The following is a 20,112-nucleotide window of genomic DNA, read 5'->3' as shown; positions in this document are numbered from 1 at the left end:
AGCGGTCCCCCCCGCCCTCCCCGGAATAGCGAGGGTTATCCCGGTATCCACTGGCTAACACCTCTAACGACCCTAAACAGCTGCCATCCCACGACTCTTGATCGCGGCTAACTCACCTAAGATGGCGGACACGCGTCTGTTCCACCAGTCTGGACTGACACATCCCATGGAAACACAACGAGGCGCTGCCGAACACATACTGGAGTGCTTGGATGCGATATTTGCAGGCTTCTGGGCAAAACTGAAGGCTTGCATCAAGGCGACACCTACTCACTCTCCTGGGGTAGAGCACCCCACATAGCTACCCTACACGCCTGCTGAAGGCCCAGCGATTCCCTGGAGACGTCCTGCTACTAGAAGCGGCATGTATAAACAACCCTCCCGCACAACCAGGAAAGTGAGAAGATGCAGGAAGCCACAGCGGCGGGCAAAGCTTCCCCATCATATCCAGCAACATGGCCGTCACTACTCACCTCGACCACGGAGATCCAGACTCCCTTGCCTTCACCGGAACCGGCATAACCCGGAGGACGCCCCCTTCTGCTACCAAGTACACAAGAGCGCTGGCCCATGGAAGTCACAGCCCTTCCTGTTTCGACGCCGTACACAGACAGAGCAAGGAGTGGAGGCAGAGTCTGGTACCAAGCTGTATCATCTCATTTGGACTGACAAAACGGTCAGACAAAATGGAAGACAAAACAGATTTTTATTTTCACACGGGCGGGGCCTGACTGCCATTCTAACTGGTCGCACTTCATGTGAGTTCTGTACACAGCTACCGAAAAAGCACTACTAATTAAATTCTCCCTCTATGAAAACTAGAACCCATTGTGCTGGAGACTCCTGCTTCACTTTGAAGCTGCTCAACTAGCTACGGGTGACTCAAACCAGATACACACAATGCGGCTTACTAGCAGAGGCTGTTGAGGGAGAGGAGGGCTTACCTCTCTCCCCCCGCCAATGAGGGTTATCCTGGCACCTACTCGTTCACCCACTGGTGGAGGCCGACCTTACCAACACCCCAGAAACACTGGGTCTGTCTCGTTGCACATACTACGATCCCCTTTCTATCTCCCCAACATAAGGCCTGATGGAAACAACAATTGGCAGCTGGAGGAGATGTTTACGAACTTCTGGCTGAAGCTGTGCACCCTTCACGGCCAGCATATGGGACACAAACATGCCTATCTACTCACAGCCCAATGCTAGGTACCTCACATCTGGCTTGGCTCCACGGACTAAGTTACCTGACAAGCCGGACATGACAGTCTAGACTCCAGCTCTTGGTAAGTGGGATTCAGCAACATCTCCCTGACATCTCTCCAGCACAAAAAGGATGGTAAGATGGCTAAGACAGAGGCCAAAGCTGTAGCTACCTTGTGGTCTGCCTTCTTCTAAGTCCTGCAGTCATGTCCTTCATCGGTGCTACAGTGAGGACCACACTGACAAGCGTACATCGCATCACTGGAGGGTTCTCACGCAGCTGTGCCTGTAGTGTGCAATGGGTCTGTCCAGAGGCCCAGTTTCAATGTTTGTGGATTTACTTTTCTTTGCATTAACAGCCTCCCATCTACTGGCAAAGGCTGAGCAACCTTGTGGACAGACTCTCCGCTGCTATGCTCATTTTACTGTCTTACTGCGAATTATTATCCTTGCTACAACAAAGCTGTGGGTCTGGGGTTTGCTCCTACTCCTCTCATACTCTCTTGTAGCATACACCCAGTGGTACAAATTTATATTCCTCACATTCTTCGTTTCTCTCAGTATTTGTTTTTTTTTTGTTTTTTACTTAGCATGTTTGCCCACATGTAAAGCTCTGATTGTCTGAAATGTCTTGCCTATAAGAAAGCATAGATTTTCCAAACTGTTTAGACAAGTTTGCCAATCCTGTTATTACATATCATTACTAAAATGTGGTTAGTATTGCTGACTTGAAACTGTTATGTACATTCTTAATGCCACAATAAAATGCAGATTGACAAAAAATGTAAGGTTCTTATGAATGCAACTTCCTGAAATACTAAAATGCCACCATAAAGTTTGACCAAAATGTTTCTGTACTATCAGAGGAAATAGGGAAACCATTTACAGAGCATGTCCAGAATAAAGCCATGGTAAATAAATTTACTTCTTTTCAGGGTTAAAACTAGTGATGTACACGTTAGGATGGGCTTTATGGACCTAGTCATAAAAAACTAAAAATATATAATTTTATGTACTATTGGAACTGGGAAGCATATGATCAGTGAGACAAACATTTGAAATATTAATAAATCTAAAGGCAATAGCGTATGTCTAACTATCATAGTATACCATGACCATCATATTAGTAATACAAAACATAGATAGATGCAAACAGAATTTAGTTTTGCAATGGTGAAAACACAGAAGTGACACATGAAGAGACCTTTTACAGCCTTTGGACAAATTTATAGTAAAAAAAAAAAAAAAAAACATTCTAGAAAGGGATAATGAAATTATATAGTCTAATACAATCAGTTGGAATGAAGGCTCTAACATATTTTATCTTAATGGTAAAGAGAGCCAAGCATAAAAATTGCCACTGAGCAGTGGTATAAGATATTTGATTTAACGCACCACTGTACCATGAATAATAAAATCAAAGAACACACATACTGCAATCAGGCGGTACAAATCCTGGCAGAAATTGGATTAAAATGTTTTGTAAAGTACCTGACTTTTGCAGGAGAAAAGCCAAAAATATACAATGTAAAATTTACTAGTGATATTGTAATGCCAATGGCATATTAAAATACAACTATATTGCATAATATTAAAGACATTTTGGGGTGGTAAATAAAAGTGATTATGTACCCTCACACATTTAACTTGTTTAATTATTATTATTAAAAGAGTTAGAATTTTTATGTTGGCTGGAATTTCTTATATGTGTTTTAAGCGTGTTTAAAACCATTCTCAGAACCATTCCCGCCCCGTCAAGCATAGAGGCCAAAAAAACAGTCCAATCCTTGCGTAGATTGTGATAGTAAAGATAAGGAATGCAATAAAGTGTATTTTGGAGGAAGATGTAGTCTGTTGGTCAGCAGCACCTATGGATGCTTTTGTCAATTGTCCTGGAAATAAGATGGCTTTGCAATTGACAATGCTGCCAGATGGACTCAGTGGCATAACTCAGACAATTGCATCCGTACACAGGCCAACATTGCCATAATATTTTAATCTGTTCTGCTCGCAAGACAGACATGGATTGGTGAACATGTCAGGACAGTCTCAGAAGAGGTTTTGCAGCAATAATGAAGAGCACAAGCTAACAATTGCTGATTGTTAATTTGGCATCACCTGTTCACACAAACCTTAGTTAACCTCCTGTAACTCAAAGTGGCACTTCTAAACTTTTGTCACGTCCAGGGGCATCTTTGGGGATTCTGTGTGAAACTCTGCATGGACACCTGAATGGCCCTTTTCTCTATCAACAAGCAAGGAGAAACAAAAAGTGCCAGGCTTAGTCATTAACTCTCTCTCATGAGTTGGGCTCAGAGGCAAACCAATGGTCTTTCTAAACGTATATGCCAGTCAATATTCAAACAGGTTTTCTGAGTGGAGGCTGAAAATCAACATTTTCAGGTGATTGGTTAAGAAATTGTGCCTGTCAGGCATCAGACTATTCAGTTGCTGCAGATCCCACCATTTTGTTAATAGTTACTGTCTATGGACCTATTTTCAGAGTACTTTGGCTTGGAGATTGTCAAAACATCTGTTTCACTTCTGCTTGGGGATCCGGTATAGTTCAGGCATCTATAGAACAGGGTCCATGGAGGTTAAGAAACTCAGTTTTGCAGCTGTTTAGCAAACTTAACAAATCTTTTTTTATTGCAATACAATAATGACAGAGGTTGTATACAAAAAAAATCCAAACGCGTTTCATGTTCATTAAAGTAATTAATCATAGGCAGTCCAGCATTCTTATTCAGTATTTACATATACTTTAGAAAGGTGTAACTATTCAAATTAAATAAAATAGTTAATCCTTTAAACCACCAAACAAAACAAACCTATTGTCTTAAATCAATGTATCCCATATATTGTTGCATGCTAGAAAACTACACTATATCATTTCTATTAAACATGAGCAAATTTGCAAACACTGAAAATAACTGAAAATTCTAAAATATACCAAATTAAACAAAATAAACAAGAATTACTATGTGAAAATGTAATTTAAAAATCTACTAATCCTATCCTATATGGAAGGAAAGAAAGAAAGAAAGAAAGAAAGAAACACTCCTAACAAAACATTTTGCCAAATATGAATACATTTCCTTATTACAAATATAACCTATACAAAAATGTACTAAAAAACATATTCACCTTTGAATATCTTTCAGTATATTTGAAAAACCTTCAATACAGTCTACAGCGGCCAGAAATAAAGATCCCTCAGCCAATCCCTCTTCAGTGAATTGTTTTCTGGGAATGAATTGCTAAGCATGTGTGCATGCATAATTGTATTATATTTCATACACACTCTGTAATTTAAATTCAGAAAATGAATATTGGGATGTCTGTTAAATGGCTTAAAAACTATAACATACTCTCACAGCCACTATATTCGTACAATGTGAATCAAAGTATTCTACAAGATAGAATCCTATTATAAAGCAATCCAAACTAGGTATCAGTAATTATCACTGTGCTTACTAGTTTATTATTTGAAGGACATTTTGCGAAACAGAAGAGGTTTCAAATTATAGTTTTCCAATTTCCAGATGAGACAATTAACTTTAAAATGTAAAATTCAACAAAAGAAATGCAGGGCTCATAAGGAAACCACTTGTATTTCCAGTCATATGATCTTTTACATTAACATTTATCTCCTGAAGGCAGCAAACCACTGGATAGTAAACTCTGGAACAGTTAAAGTTCTCTGCACGGGAGCATTATGATACACAGCCTCTTGCATTTTTCAATATTTAAACATTTAATTAGGAGATGAAATCATTACTTAAAATATTTACATTTTTTTTTTAGCCTGTAAACATAATAAATGATAAAGAAGATAAGATAAAAATAAATTAGAATCTGGGTATTTTAGAAAATCTAATAGGATGATATTATTTTTGTATTAGCCATTTAAAATGCAGCTGACATATGCCAAGGTCAATAGTGTTTTGCTCCTTGGAAGACCAAGAACAGCACAATCACATATTAATAAGCTTTACAAAGTTGCTACTTGTATCAAGATTTTTTTTTCTCCAAAAGCTTATACTTTCTAATATTCAGGAGTCCATTAAAACCATATTAAATGGTGCAATAAACAATTATTTTTTTTTTATCTGGAGACTAACATATGTTTCTTAAGCATACAATGCTTAAATATCTGCCTTAACTTAACTATCAAAATACAGAATGATATTTTTTTTAAAAAGTAGACCTAAGCCAATCATTAAATTAAATCTAAACCTGTAAGACTGTCTTTAAAAATGCCAGACAATTGGCAAGTATGGAAGCTGATGTCAACGTGGTGCATAAAATATCAGTATATTGCCAGTGAAAAACACCAGATATCTTCTATTCATATTCCGCTCTATAAATTGCTGATGCCAATAAAGATATAATAACGATTGGCTTTTGTTGCCATTCTGTGCTTCATTTGGGATGAGAATTGAGTTGCTTTGGATGACTTGAATGATAAGTGAAAATAATAGTTCTATTTAAGAGTTTTGAAATTCACATTCAAGTCCCATTACCGAACTACAGTAGAAAACACCTGCAATCCACGAACACATTATTCACGTCTAATTGTGCTGATGGCATAAGGTCTATTTTTCAACAATGGCTTTTTTTTTCCGAGTAGCACTCTCGTAAATCTCAATGTAAACTCTAGAAAAAGGGCAAGCAAACTGCAACAATCAATCAACAGATTAGTGATGGGTGCTAACATCTCCATCACTGTGTAATATTGATGATATAAGATATCTTTGTTTATTATATGTATAAAAATATTCAGTGATTCATTCTTGGTGGTATGTTCATTTTTTCTTTTTTTATATTGAAATAGAATTCTCTTCCAAGGACTATACCATTATTTTAACATAGCAACATAGCAATAATCAATTTATTAGATAAAAAAAAGTTTTCTTTTTTTTCTTTTTAAGGAATCATTTTAATTAGATGTTTCTACATTGGTAATCAGCTCATACGTCTGTCTCATGTTTGTTTCTGGTCCATTATAAAACTACCAGTATAAAAAGATGTTTAAATAATCCTAGAATATCCAGACAAATGTAAATACAATCCTCATCTTCCTTTTGTTTAATAAAAATGAATCAGTATTTTTATGCTTCCTATTAAATTATTAGATTTATAGAGCTTACTTTATTTGGCTCGGGTGTTATGTCCCACATCTTATGTTAGTGCCGATAATGAGATTATGAGTAATTCCCCAAACTGAGAAGGGATAGCACCCAATTTATCAAATTAAACGAGCCTGATTTAATAAGACCTGGTACAATTAGTTTAAAGCCATTGTAATAATCTGTTTTTGTTTTAGCAGCCTGTGTGTTTTATTAACCCTTTCAAAACAGACCATTTGCCAGGGCACTCATGAAATAAAATGTTTTTTCTAGTGAACTTTATTTTAGAAATTTTAATTAATATTTACCTATTTTTTTGCCTTTTAGAAATTATATCCCCCAATAATGTTTTTTTTTTCTACAATATGTAACATAGGTATAGTAAAAAGGATTTTTAATGGTTGTGTTATACAAGCGTCACATTGCTGTTGTCCTTACATAACACGATCAAATAAATGAGCATCTGGGTGCCACTATCTTCAGTTCACTGATGCTGACAACTGTTAACTACTGTTTGCTCAGAGCTACACAGTATAATAGCATGTGAATATGTTAACATAATTTGTTTTCAACATTCAGTGCTTTCAACGTCTTAAAGGAAAACAACCAATGTAACCATTTTTGTTGCAAGAGGCTCATTTTGTATACTATTTTATTTATTTATTTTAAATAGTGTAGGATTTTTTTGCTAATGCTATTAGGGGGCAATGTTTACTAGTGCACCTTTTAATGGGCATATACATTGTGTTACAGCAAAAAAAAAATAAAAAATATTGTGTTGTGAAAAAAATTCAGGACACAGTTCAATGATGGATCCTTAAAAGAACCAATATTGATTTCATCCACTACAAATTAATTCTCCATTTGTATAATTCTGCCCTCCAAGTAGCCATTAAAATACTTCTCTTCTCTGATCTTTACTCTTTCCTTCAATCCTAAACAGATTTTTCTACCTTTAGCTCTCCCCTCTACTCACCTGCAGCACCCCCATCATCTGACTTCAGTTTCCCAGACCGTACAGACTACTACTTAAAAAAAAATGACTCCCTTGTCATTTCACTCCTTGACTAGCGCAATAACCTAACTGGCCTTCCTATCTCCAAACTCTCTCCTCTTCAGTCCATATTAAATATCTCTGCCAAGCTATTCCACCTTACCCGTTGCTCTGTATCTGCTACACCTCTCTGTGAGCCTCTCAACTCTGTGAACTCCTCATTCACAGCAAAATGAAATTAAAAAATTTCACTCCAACATACAAAGCCTTTATTAATGTTGCTCCCCTGTCCAAACTAATCAAAAAATATACTCCAGCTCACCACCTAAAATTCTCCTTGCATCTCATCTTATCACCTCTTCCCATGCTAGTCTGCAGGAAAAGGGTCTCTCGTGCAGCATCAACTCTCTGGAATGCCTTTCCCCACACTGTCTAACTTTCCCCTAGTCTTTCTAAACACTCCCTAAAGACATAATTGTTAAGGGAAGCCTACCATTCAACTCAGTAACTAATGAATTCCACGTACTCAATAAATCTGCTTATCTCACTCTATATTAACATCAGTCTCACCCTTGAAGTCCCTTTCTCCTGTTTCTCACCTCCCCATCAATCTAGATTGTAAGTTCCCACAGGAATAGGGCCCTCATCTCCTCATGTGCTGTCCAGGAGGAGCAAAACATTTAAATTGATCCCTGCCTCCCTCTCTGCCCGGCAGCACAGACGGCAACAATGCCACACTGCTAGCAGTCCCAGCTGCGTGTTGGACATGTGGATTGCGTGTTGGACACCCCTGACTTAGATGTTTACTAATATTATTATTTTAGATCATAGAAAAATGAACCAATTATAAAAAGTATTGCTTCTCTCATTAGTGGACAGTGAATTCACAAATTTCTTTAGAACTTACCATCAGGGCCGGATTAACATAGGGGCTGATGGAGCTGCAGCTCCAGGCCCAGGCCCATGGAATAGGCCCATTTAAAAAAACAAAACAAAAAAAAAACAAAACTTTTTTTTTTTTTTTTTTTACACACTACTCTTAGGTTTGCCATCTGACTGGTATTTTAAGGCACAGACAGTATTTAAGGCTGCCTGGCCATGACGGTATTGCAATAATACCGGCAATACAAATGCAAATATTTTTCTCAGTATAAACGGAGATTACTCTGCAATACCAGCACTGGTCAGTAGGGGTCACTGTGTATGGAGAGAGGCAGGGATAGGAAGTTGCAGCATCTCCCTGCTTCTCTCTACTCACTGATCCACGGGGGAGCATCTACACAGCACAGGGAGTTCAGACAGCAGCTTCCAGCCTGCAGAGACAGACTGCAGCTCAGATATGTGAGGGATGGGGGGAAAGGCAGCAGGGAGACATGGGGACACTGAGAAACTAGGGGACACTGAGACACTAGGGGACACTGGGAGATTAGGGGACACTGAGACACATGGGGACACTGTGTCTCCATGTATCCCAGTGTCCCCATGTCTCCCAGCCAGTGTCCCTAGTGTCTGTGTCCCCATGGCTCCCAGTGTCCCCTAGTCTCCTAGGGTCCCCTAGTATCCCCATGTCTCTCAGTGTCCCAATGTCTCCGTGTCCCCATGTGTCCCCATGTCTCAGAGTGTCCCCAAATGTCTGTGTCCCCATGTCTCCCAGTGTCCCCATGTCTCCCAGACAGTGTCCCTAGTGTCTCAGTGTCCCCATGTCTCCCAGTGTCTGTGTCCCCATGTCTCCCAGTGTCCTCAAATGTCTGTGTCCCCATGTCTATGTCCACAAGTGCCCTCATGTCTTCCAGTTTCCCCAAGTGTCTGTGTCCCCATGCCTCCCAGCCAGTGTCCCTAGTGTCAGTGTCCCCTAGTCTACAGATGTTTCAGTGTCCCCATGTCTCCAAGTGTCTGTGTCCCTAGTGTCTGTGACCCCATTTCTCTCAGTGTCCCCATGTCTCCCAGTGTCCCCATGTCTGTATCCACAAGTGCCCCCATGTCTCCAAGCGTCTCAGTGCCCCCATGTGTCTCAGTGTCCCTGAATCTCTCAGTGTCCCCATGTCTCCCCATCCTAGTGACACGGGACACACTGAGACATAGGGACACTGGGAGACTAGGGGACTGGGTGACATGGGGACACTGACACTGTGATACATAGGGACACTGATGCCGGCTGGCCTTCCAATTCTTTGGACAGACATGCCCCCTTTTTGGGCATGTTCACCTCTTTTGGCAGGTCTGGTCATGTGATTCACGTCAGTGGTCCACCCTTTTACCCCGCCCATTAACTTCCTGCTTGGACACGGCTGTTTGGGGGTATGGATTTATTTGAAAGATGAAAGCATTAATTAGATGAAAAGATTAGCATATAGTATGTGTTTTCTTATAGCTGCATCCTTTGAGTTTCCCTCCAACACTAACTTCATCAGATACATGACGCTTGAGAGGTATGACTGTTAGTGTTTTTGGTTGATAAGATTCTGTAATTAGGCCCATCATAATTGTCAGCACCAGGCCCACTGGGCTCTTAATCTGGCCTTGCTTACCATCAAGTTCTTCCACTGAAATGTTGGCAAGCTGTTCACTATCACTGCCAGTGGAAAGTGATCGGTTTAAGTAGTTATTCCCTTTATACAACAAACCAGCTGTCACATGGTGGAATGGCATCTTCTTCCTGGAATCATAAATAAGAAAAAACAAATTACAGTCATCTGTTAATATTGTTTCACAAGAGTTATGACATATAGATTTGTTCTTTCAATAAATACAATTTATGACACATGTTTCTTTTTATCCTCATAAAAAACAGAAATCATACAAACAGACCACAGACCAATAAAGGGTGGCTATAATGAGGATCATTTGGTGGTCATGATTAGCAGGCCATTCCATCTGGCAGGCTTAGTGATAGTTCAGTGACCAACTGGTTATCCAAGGTTACACACCATGAGTGCAAATTGTGAATACTCCACAACTCAAACTCATTGCTTGCGGTTTGCTACAAAAAAATCCAATGTTGACTTACTGCACTATAGTGTAGGTTGCCGATTCTGTATTTTTTTTAAATAGCTGCATTATTACAATGTAAGTGGAAAGTTTAAATAATCATGTGAAAATGTGTTTTAAATATAAAAGCAATAGATATTTACCACTCTGTTAATTTTCAGACCAAGTAGTTAAACGAAAACGTCCCTTTTGTGTAGCTGCATTTTATTGCATTATGCAAAGATCACTTACACTTGCAGATATGACAAATAACCATGATATTACCCAGATTGCCAATATGGCTAAAAGCTTTCATCATTGTGAAGGAATCACAATATCTTCAGCATTAAAATGTAAACAGTGAGTCACAAAGTATACCCCTAAAGACATTTTAAAGGTTTATGGAGATTTATTGCCAACTACTGCTGCTCACAGGCGAATACTGATTGTCAGATCAAGAATATTATAAGGGATAATTTACAAAGGGTGTATAAACCAAAATTTAAATTGGTACTTCCTCAAACTTTGTTCATGTGGCCCAACTATGCATTTTGCTGTGAAAAATATAGTATTGTTTCTGCAAGAGAAGATGCTGCAGGTTAGCGAAATGTTAGAGGAGATAAGCGATTGTGTCAACACTAAACTGGGAGTTCTGAATTCCAGGTCTTGTAATTCATTGCAAGAATAAAATAAGCTTGTGTTACTTAAAGGGTATTGGCCCACAGGGATACAAGGACATTTTCTAGTGGGCTGCAGCAGCAGGGCCTGGCAGACAGCCCTAATGCCATTTCAAGGTACACCCAAACTTACACACAAAACAACTTAAACTTAATGAGGCCGTTTTTGTGTATAGATCATGTCTCTGAAGTTTCACTGCACCTCTCCTGGCTGTGACTCGCCCAGTCTGCAGGGCAACAAAATGGTTTAATTTCCAATCAGATGTAACTTACTTTTAAAGGTTTTATTTCCTCCTCTGTAAATTGACCTTTAATCACATACAGAATGCTCCTGTAGCACTGAAAATCTCCCTTCATAATTCCCAGCAGCTTTTCAGTGCTTATTCAGCTAACCCCTGCACTCAACCTCTGCCACTCAGCCTCAAGCAGCTGACCTCGGCGGCAGGAAAAGAAAGGAAAATGTCAACTTCACCTCCCAGTACTCCCACAGCTTTCAGTATCAGATAGGCTTAAAATACGCAGCAGTCCAAGAGAGTGATCTTGTGTTTCTATGTGACTGCTTGTGAGTGAGCCTGTATGTGTGTATGTCAATGAGCTTGTCTGTAGTGAGCATGTGTCAGTGAGCACATCTGTAGTAAGCATGTGTGTGTGCAGGGCCGCCATCATGGGGTGACAACCATGACGGTTGTCACGGGCCCGGCGGCCCTATAGGGCACATGTAGCGGTGGAACTGCCGCTGGTGCAGTTACACCGGGGCCCGCACGCTAATGGGGCCTATCGGGTTGGCCATGCACTTAGGGCCACCTGATGGGCCCTATATCTACAGCGCTGTGGCAGTGTAATAGCGCGACCGGGCCTCATTAAAAAAAAACAAAAAAACGCATCCGCAGCGCAAGTTCTGCTGGGAGGAAGTGGTCACTTCCTCCCAGCTCACTCCGCACAGGAGGAGCGCCAGTGAAGAGGGAGAGTCGCGCCGACTCCCATTAGCCCCAGCCACCCTCCTGCAAAGAAAAGGTAAGAAACAGGAGGGTGGCTGAAAAATATGCTCTCTGTGTGTATGTCTGTAGGCATGCATGTATGTCTGTCAGTATGTCTGTCTGTCTGTCAGTATGTATGTATATATATATGTATGTATGTCATTATGAATGTATGTCTGTATGTATGCATGTATGTCTGTATGTATGTATGGCAGTATCAATGTCAGTGTCTGTATGCATGTATGTCTGTCAGTATGTCTGTATGTATGTGTATATGTCTATATGTCATTATGAATGTATGTGTGTATGTATGTCAGTGTCTGTATGTATGTCAGTGTGTCTGTATGTCCTCATGCATGTGTGCCTGTATGTATGTTAGTATGTGTCTGTCTGTCACTTTGTATGCCTTTGTGCCTGTATGTGTGTGTAGGTCTCAGTATGTGTGTCAGTATGTATGTGTCAGGGTACCTGTAGTCTCTACCTCAGAGGAGGTGAGAGACTTAGACGTTTATCCTCCCAGAGGGGTTGTTTCTTCCGTTCCTCGCGGTTCTCTCGGCCATTTACAAGCCGACCGCGAGGGATCCACTTCCTTATATGACGCGACGCTCAGTAGTCGACGTCATGACGCCAACCCGGGTCGACCTGTCAGTCAAGTCCCGAGCACTAATCAGGACTCGTCGGGGGCGTGATTACCCTCTAGAATCAAGGTATAAAGTAAGGCTTTCGGCATCTGCTCATTGCCCTGTCGTGGTTCTAGCCTGTCTAGTCACTCAGTGCTCTTGTATTCTAGTTGTCTCTTTGGTTCTGACCCGGCTTGTTTGTACTACCCTGTTTATCTCTGTTACCCTTTGACTCGGCTTGTCTCTCGCTTACCTGTCCTCTCGTTCCCTCGACCTCGGCTTGTTCCTAGACCATTCTCTACTTACTCCTTACGTTAAGTCCAGCCATTCTAAGGTCCGGTATACGTACCTACCACCTGTTTGTACTCTGCGTGTTGGATCCCTGTCCCGATCCTGACCTTACGACAGGGCCAATGGATCCTGCAGGTACAAACACTCAGGTTGGTCCTTCTGACTCTAGGTTCGACGCCATGGATCACAGAATGGACCAGATGGCTCTAGCACTACAGGCGTTACTATCTCGTTCTGGTAATCAACCAGAGGAGATGCGTAATACTTCTATCTCTCCTGTGAGTTCAGGTCTAGAGGTAGCCACTGTAGGTGCTTCTTCCCGTATCACTCCACCTGTACGTTATGGTGGTTCTCCAGAGAAGTGTCGTGGTTTCTTAAACCAAATAGGTATCCATTTTGAATTACAACCCCGCTCCTATCCTACAGATAGGGCGAAGGTTGGATTTATTATCACATTACTTGTTGAGAAAGCTTTGAGATGGGCCAATCCATTGTGGGAAAATCATAATCCGTTAGTATATAATTAGAATGCCTTTGTAGCTGCTTTCAGAAGAACTTTTGACCCTCCAGGTAGAAAGGTCAATGCAGCTAGATTACTGTTGCGCCTTAGACAAGAAAACCGAACACTTGTGGATTATGCACTAGAGTTCAGGTCCTTGGCGGCAGAGGTTAAGTGGAATGAACAGGCTTATATAGATGTATTTTTAAACGGGTTATCAGACATAATCCTTGACGAGGTTGCTACTAGAGAGCTTCCTGAAAATTTGGAGGATTTAATTTCTTTTATTTCTCGCATTGACGAACGTTTAAGAGAGAGGCAGAACACTCGAGAGAGAAACCGTAGACCTTCCTTTAAACTAGCTCCTTCATTTCAAAGTTCTGAATCCACAACCTCACTTTTTCCAGAACCTATGCAGATAGGCAATACTCGCCTCTCAGAAGAGGAGAGACAGTACAGGAGAAGGGAGGGGTTGTGTATGTACTGTGGAGTCAGAGGTCATTTACGCCTAAATTGTCCTAATCGCTCGGGAAACGCTCGCACCTAAGTTTCTCTAGAGGACAGGCCTTGGGTGTTTCTATTTTGTCCTCTAATCTTAATTATAAAGATCACAGGCTTCTGCTACCCGTTTCTTTAACTTGGGAGAAGGGAGTACTAGAAACTATGGCATTGATAGATTCCGGAGCTGCTAAGAGCTTTATCGACCAAGTTTTTGTTGCCAAACACGCTATCCCATCCCAGTTAAGGGAGACACCCTTGGCCGTTGAGGCCATAGATGGTAGACCTTTAGTTGAGCCTGTTATTTTCCGTGAAACCATACCCGTTAAATTAACTGTTGGTATCTTACACGAGGAAGACATATCTTTATTGCTTATTTCTTCTCCTTCTGTTCCCATAGTCCTGGGGTACCCTTGGTTAAAAAAACATAACCCTATTATTGATTGGGAATTAGGGGAGATAATCTCATGGGGTCAGGGTTGTCAGGACAGGTGCTTACGGACAGTGTCACCGCTTTGCGCAGTTAACACACCGATTAATTCTACCTACTCTACAGAGGTACAAATACCGCCCCTGTACCTGGATTTAAAGGCAGTATTTGACAAAAAGAATGCTGATACTTTACCTCCACACAGGTCTTTTGATTGTAAGATTAATCTACTACCTGGTACTATGCCCCCCAGGGGTAATGTATATCCTTTGTCCATTAAAGAGAACTTAGTCTTAGAGGAGTATATTCGTGAGAACCTTGAAAAAGGATTCATTAGGAGATCCTCCTCTCCTGCCGGGGCTGGGTTTTTTTTTTGTTAAAAAGAAGGATGGTACACTAAGACCTTGCATTGATTATCGAGGTTTGAACAAAATAACCATTAGAAATGCCTACCCAATTCCTTTGATTACCGAGCTCTTTGATCGTCTAAAAGGCTCCAAGATTTTCACCAAGTTAGATCTCAGAGGGGCGTATAACTTGGTGAGAATTCAGCAGGGACACGAGTGGATGACGGCGTTCAATACCCGTTATGGGCACTATGAATACACAGTAATGCCTTTTGGCCTCTGTAATGCACCGGCAGTATTTCAGGACCTGATCAATGAAGTTCTTAGGGAATTTCAACATGACTGCGTTATTGTATATCTGGATGATATACTTATACACTCTAGAGAGATTGAGACAAGTCAGAAGGGTATTGCGCAAGCTTCTTCAACATGGCCTGTACTGCAAATTGGAGAAATGCAGCTTTGACCAATCCCAGATAAACTTTCTTGGTTATGTGATTTCTGGGGAAGGGTTTAAGATGGACCCGGATAAGCTCCAGTCCATTTTGGATTGGCCTTTACCCAGGGGCCTCAAGGCCATTCAGAGGTTTATTGGATTCTCCAACTATTATAGGCGCTTCATTAAGGGTTACTCTTCAATTATAGCTCCTATTACCAATATGACCAGACAGGGGGCTGACACTAAGAACTGGTCTACTGAAGCCCTTCTTGCCTTCAAAACACTCAAGGAACTGTTTGCTTCTGCACCAATTTTAGTTCACCCTGATACGACTCTGCCTTTCCTACTCGAGGTAGACGCCTCAGAGACAGGTATAGGTGCTATCCTGTCCCAAAGGTTAGGTGTGGATAAGCCCTTACATCCATGTGGTTTTTTTTCCAAGAAACTATCAGGCCCTGAGAGCAGATATGACATTGGTGACAGGGAACTACTAGCAGTTATCATGGCTTTAAAGGAGTGGAGACATTTATTGGAGGGCACCTTACATCCTGTTACTATTTTGACAGACCACAAGAACCTGTCCTATATTGGGGAGGCCAAGCGCTTGTCCTCCAGGCAAGCTCGTTGGTCTTTATTCCTCACGCATTTCAATTACGTGCTCACTTATAGACCTGGTTCTAAGAATTCTAAAGCCGATGCTTTGTCTTGACAATATGAACCTTCTGCGATATCTGAGCCGGTTTTGTCTTCTATAGTACCCAGGTGCAATATTATCGCCAACACGAGTCTTAAGATTCACTCTCCGTTGCTTGGTCAGATCATGAAGTTGCAGCATCTGGCGCCTAGACAGACTCCTGGGGCAAGGCATTTCGTTCCTCCTGAACTCCAACTGGAACTCTTACAGTGTTTTCACAACAGTAAGGCGGCTGGGCATCCGGGTATTCACAAGACATGTTCCTTGATCTCTAAAGATTTCTGATGGCCTTCTTTACGGAAGGATATTAGGGATTTCATCGGAGCATGTGAGGTCTGTATGAAGACTAAGCAACCTCATACGCTTCCATGTGGGTTGTTACATCCCTTGAACATTCCAGAGAGACCATGGTCCTGTTTGGCTATGGACTTCATTGTAGATTTACAGGAAAAAAGGGGAGAAAAGGCTGCGCCAAGAGATACAATAAAATAAGTCCCAATAAAAATATAAAAAGGATATATATATATATAAAAGTCAATATAAAAAACAGTATAAAAATCAAAAGAGGATAAATGTCTATGTTGCGCTGGTGTTCTCTCTTCTTATGATGCTTTGGATCCTCCCGTGATATGTAACATATAAAAGGGAAAAGGACCAATGGTGCAGATTGTGGGGTACGTGGAAAATGAAGAATAAAGATGTAATAAACTCACATTTGTATGAGCTATAACCAGCTCAGGTGGAATGGGCGTTCTGCAGTATAATCCCTGCTAGTAGGATATCAGGAAATTCTGATCCACTGGTGCTGTCCAATTCTCAGGAGAAGGGAGAAAAATATATAACAGATAGTGCTCTCTGAAGATAAGATGTGGTATATATAAAACAAAATAAATATACTCACAGTATACAGTGCAGATGACACTGCACTTGAGATATGGCGTGGGTGGTATAATCCCCACCTTAGGATGTATAAAATGCCAGGAAAGGATAATATAAAATTGGAGTGATAAAAATATATATAATAAAAATATGAATGGCACAAAGATAAAGCCAAACGTAATTTATTATTAAAAGTATACAATAAAATCCATTATTGTATACTTTTAATAATAAATTACGTTTGGCTTTATCTTTGTGCCATTCATATTTTTATTATATATATTTTTATCACTCCAATTTTATATTATCCTTTCCTGGCATTTTATATATCCTAAGGTGGGGATTATACCACCCACGCCATATCTCAAGTGCAGTGTCATCTGCACTGTATACTGTGAGTATATTTATTTTGTTTTATATATACCACATCTTATCTTCAGAGAGCACTATCTGTTATATATTTTTCTCCCTTCTCCTGAGAATTGGACAGCACCAGTGGATCAGAATTTCCTGATATCCTACTAGCAGGGATTATACTGCAGAACGCCCATTCCACCTGAGCTAGTTATAGCTCATACAAATGTGAGTTTATTACATCTTTATTCTTCATTTTCCACGTACCCCACAATCTGCACCATTGGTCCTTTTCCCTTTTATATTTTACATATCACGGGAGGATCCAAAGCATCATAAGAAGAGAGAACACCAGCGCAACATAGACATTTATCCTCTTTTGATTTTTATACTGTTTTTTATATTGACTTTTATATATATATATGTCCTTTTTATATTTTTATTGGGACTTATTTTATTGTATCTCTTGGCGCAGCCTTTTCTCCCCTTTTTTCCTGTATATCCTTACCCCAGAGGGTTAGAGGGTGACCCTCTGTAAGGTTGCTGCCTCCTATGTATATTATTAGCGCTAACCTACTCCACACTTTTTCTTGTTCATTGTAGATTTGCCTGTTTCTAAAAAACAGACTGTGATCCTCACGGTGGTTGATAGGTTTACTAAGATGGCTCATTTCGTGCCCTTAACTAAACTCACGACTTCTCCTGAATTGGCGGAGATATTCGCGAGAGAGATTTTTCGCTTACATGGGATACCTTCCGAAATTGTTTCCGATAGAGGTTCCCAATTTGTTTCACGTTTTTGGAGATCCTTCTGTTCTCAACTAGGCATCAAATTGAATTTTTCTTCTGCCTATCACCCTCAGTCTAACGGAGCTGCTGAACGTACCAATCAAAAGATTGAACAATATTTGCGTTGTTTTGTTTCTGAACACCAGGACGATTGGGTCGGTTTGATTCCTTGGGCGGAGTTTGCACACAATAATCTCGTTTGTGATTCTACTCGTTCCAGTCCCTTCTTCATGAATTATGGCTTTCATCCTTCCATTCTTCCCTCGGTTTCTCCTTCCCAAGGGGTACCGTCGGTTGATGTTCATGTTGCCAATTTGAGGAAGTTGTGGGATCAGACTCGACAAATTCTCCTACATAATTCCATGTTGTTCAAGAAACATGCTGATAAGCACAGAAGGGCGGCTCCGGTTTTTGTTCCAGGTGATAGGGTATGGTTGAGTACTAGAAACATTCGTTTGAAGGTTCCTTCTATGAAATTCGCTCCTCGTTACATTGGCCCTTACAGGGTTCTGACTCGAATTAACCCAGTTGCGTATCGCCTAGCCCTTCCAGCTGCCTTACGCATTCCTAACTCCTTTCATGTTTCTTTACTGAAACCGCTAGTCTGTAACAGATTTTCCTCCACTATATCCTCCCCTCGCTCTGTTCAGGTTGGGGGTCAGGAGGAGTATGAAATCAACTCCATCATTGATTCTCGAATCTCCCGGGGGAAGTTACAATATCTTATTGACTGGAAGGGATATGGTCCTGAGGAGAGGACTTGGGTACCTCAGGAGGATGTACATGCTCCTCGCCTCCGCAGGGCTTTTCACTCCCGTTTTCCATCTCGTCCCGGTTCCTTCCGCCCGGTGGGCGTTTCTGAGAGGGGGGGTACTGTCAGGGTACCTGTAGTCTCTACCTCAGAGGAGGTGAGAGACTTAGACGTTTATCCTCCCAGAGGGGTTGTTTCTTCCGTTCCTCGCGGTTCTCTCGGCCATTTACAAGCCGACCGCGAGGGATCCACTTCCTTATATGACGCGACGCTCAGTAGTCGACGTCATGACGCCAACCCGGGTCGACCTGTCAGTCAAGTCCCGAGCACTAATCAGGACTCGTCGGGGGCGTGATTACCCTCTAGAATCAAGGTATAAAGTAAGGCTTTCGGCATCTGCTCATTGCCCTGTCGTGGTTCTAGCCTGTCTAGTCACTCAGTGCTCTTGTATTCTAGTTGTCTCTTTGGTTCTGACCCGGCTTGTTTGTACTACCCTGTTTATCTCTGTTACCCTTTGACTCGGCTTGTCTCTCGCTTACCTGTCCTCTCGTTCCCTCGACCTCGGCTTGTTCCTAGACCATTCTCTACTTACTCCTTACGTTAAGTCCGGCCATTCTAAGGTCCGGTATACGTACCTACCACCGATCCTGACAGTATGCCTATATGCGTGTATGTCTGTTTCAGTATGTGTGTATGTATCTGTGTGTGTATATCTGTGTCCTTTTGTATCAGTGTGTGTGTATTCCTGTGGGTGGGATTTGGAGGCGGACCCTGTGGGCGGGATTGGAGGCAGGCCCCAAGGGGCCCAGACCCTGAGCTCAGTTAAATTTCTGGTGGCGGCCCTGTGTGTGTGATAGTGATTTTGTCTGTATCAAGCTTCTGTGTGTATACCAATCAGTTTGTCTGCAGTGTGTGTGTGTGTGTGTGTGTGTGTCAGAGAGTTTGTTTGTGCTAAGTTTGTGTACCAGTAAGATTATATATGTATATATAGTGGATAAATCTCATAAGAGCAGGCATTAGGCTGCTAGGATAGGACCTGCCAAGAATGGGGTGTATTGACGTTGTGACAGGCTTATGCAATGTATGAGCATATGCTGTAACTAAACCCCCATTATTTTTTGCATAGGTGATGTGTTTTTAAATAAACCTATTATAATCTGTGAGACTTGAAATTGCTGTTTAGTGAATGAGCGAGTGCACTGGATTGTGTACTTTGTATTTTGTACAAATTGGCCCCAGCAGCACCCTATAATGTATGCATGTTCAGGTGAGTGCAAACCTATCCATATTTGGCTTTATTTATATATACATACACATTCACACACACACATACTACATGACACAATGACTTATGGGGCTGGCATACATTTAGTACAATTAATTACTTTTAATGGATCAGTGAATTTAGTACACTAAATTGTACTATTCTAATATGAATATCCCTCTATCTATTATTTATTCAATTCCATAGCTTCTCCGAATTGAATCCCCACTTATCAATGAACTTCTGTAGTCTAGATGTATTAGGTCCACTGTGTGATAATTTAGTTTGGTACAGTTTACCAGTTTAG

At 41.1% G+C, this 20,112-nt stretch overlaps 1 protein-coding gene across 1 annotated transcript in view; it reads right to left on the bottom strand.

The window, feature by feature from the left end:
- CALN1 (calneuron 1) overlaps positions 1–20,112 on the bottom strand; it is a 566,516-nt gene that overhangs the window by 478,956 nt on the left and 67,448 nt on the right. Inside the window, exon 2 of the mRNA XM_063457364.1 lies at positions 9,858–9,985. Coding sequence (XP_063313434.1) covers positions 9,858–9,978 — 121 coding nt within the window. The 5' untranslated portion in view covers positions 9,979–9,985. The remainder of the gene's footprint in view (positions 1–9,857; positions 9,986–20,112) is intronic.

This window comes from Pelobates fuscus, chromosome 1 (genome assembly GCF_036172605.1).
Source record: "Pelobates fuscus isolate aPelFus1 chromosome 1, aPelFus1.pri, whole genome shotgun sequence".
Classification (NCBI taxonomy): domain Eukaryota; kingdom Metazoa; phylum Chordata; class Amphibia; order Anura; family Pelobatidae; genus Pelobates; species Pelobates fuscus.
The sequence above is the reverse complement of the archived record's forward strand: the minus strand, read 5'-3'. Positions and strand labels throughout refer to the sequence as shown.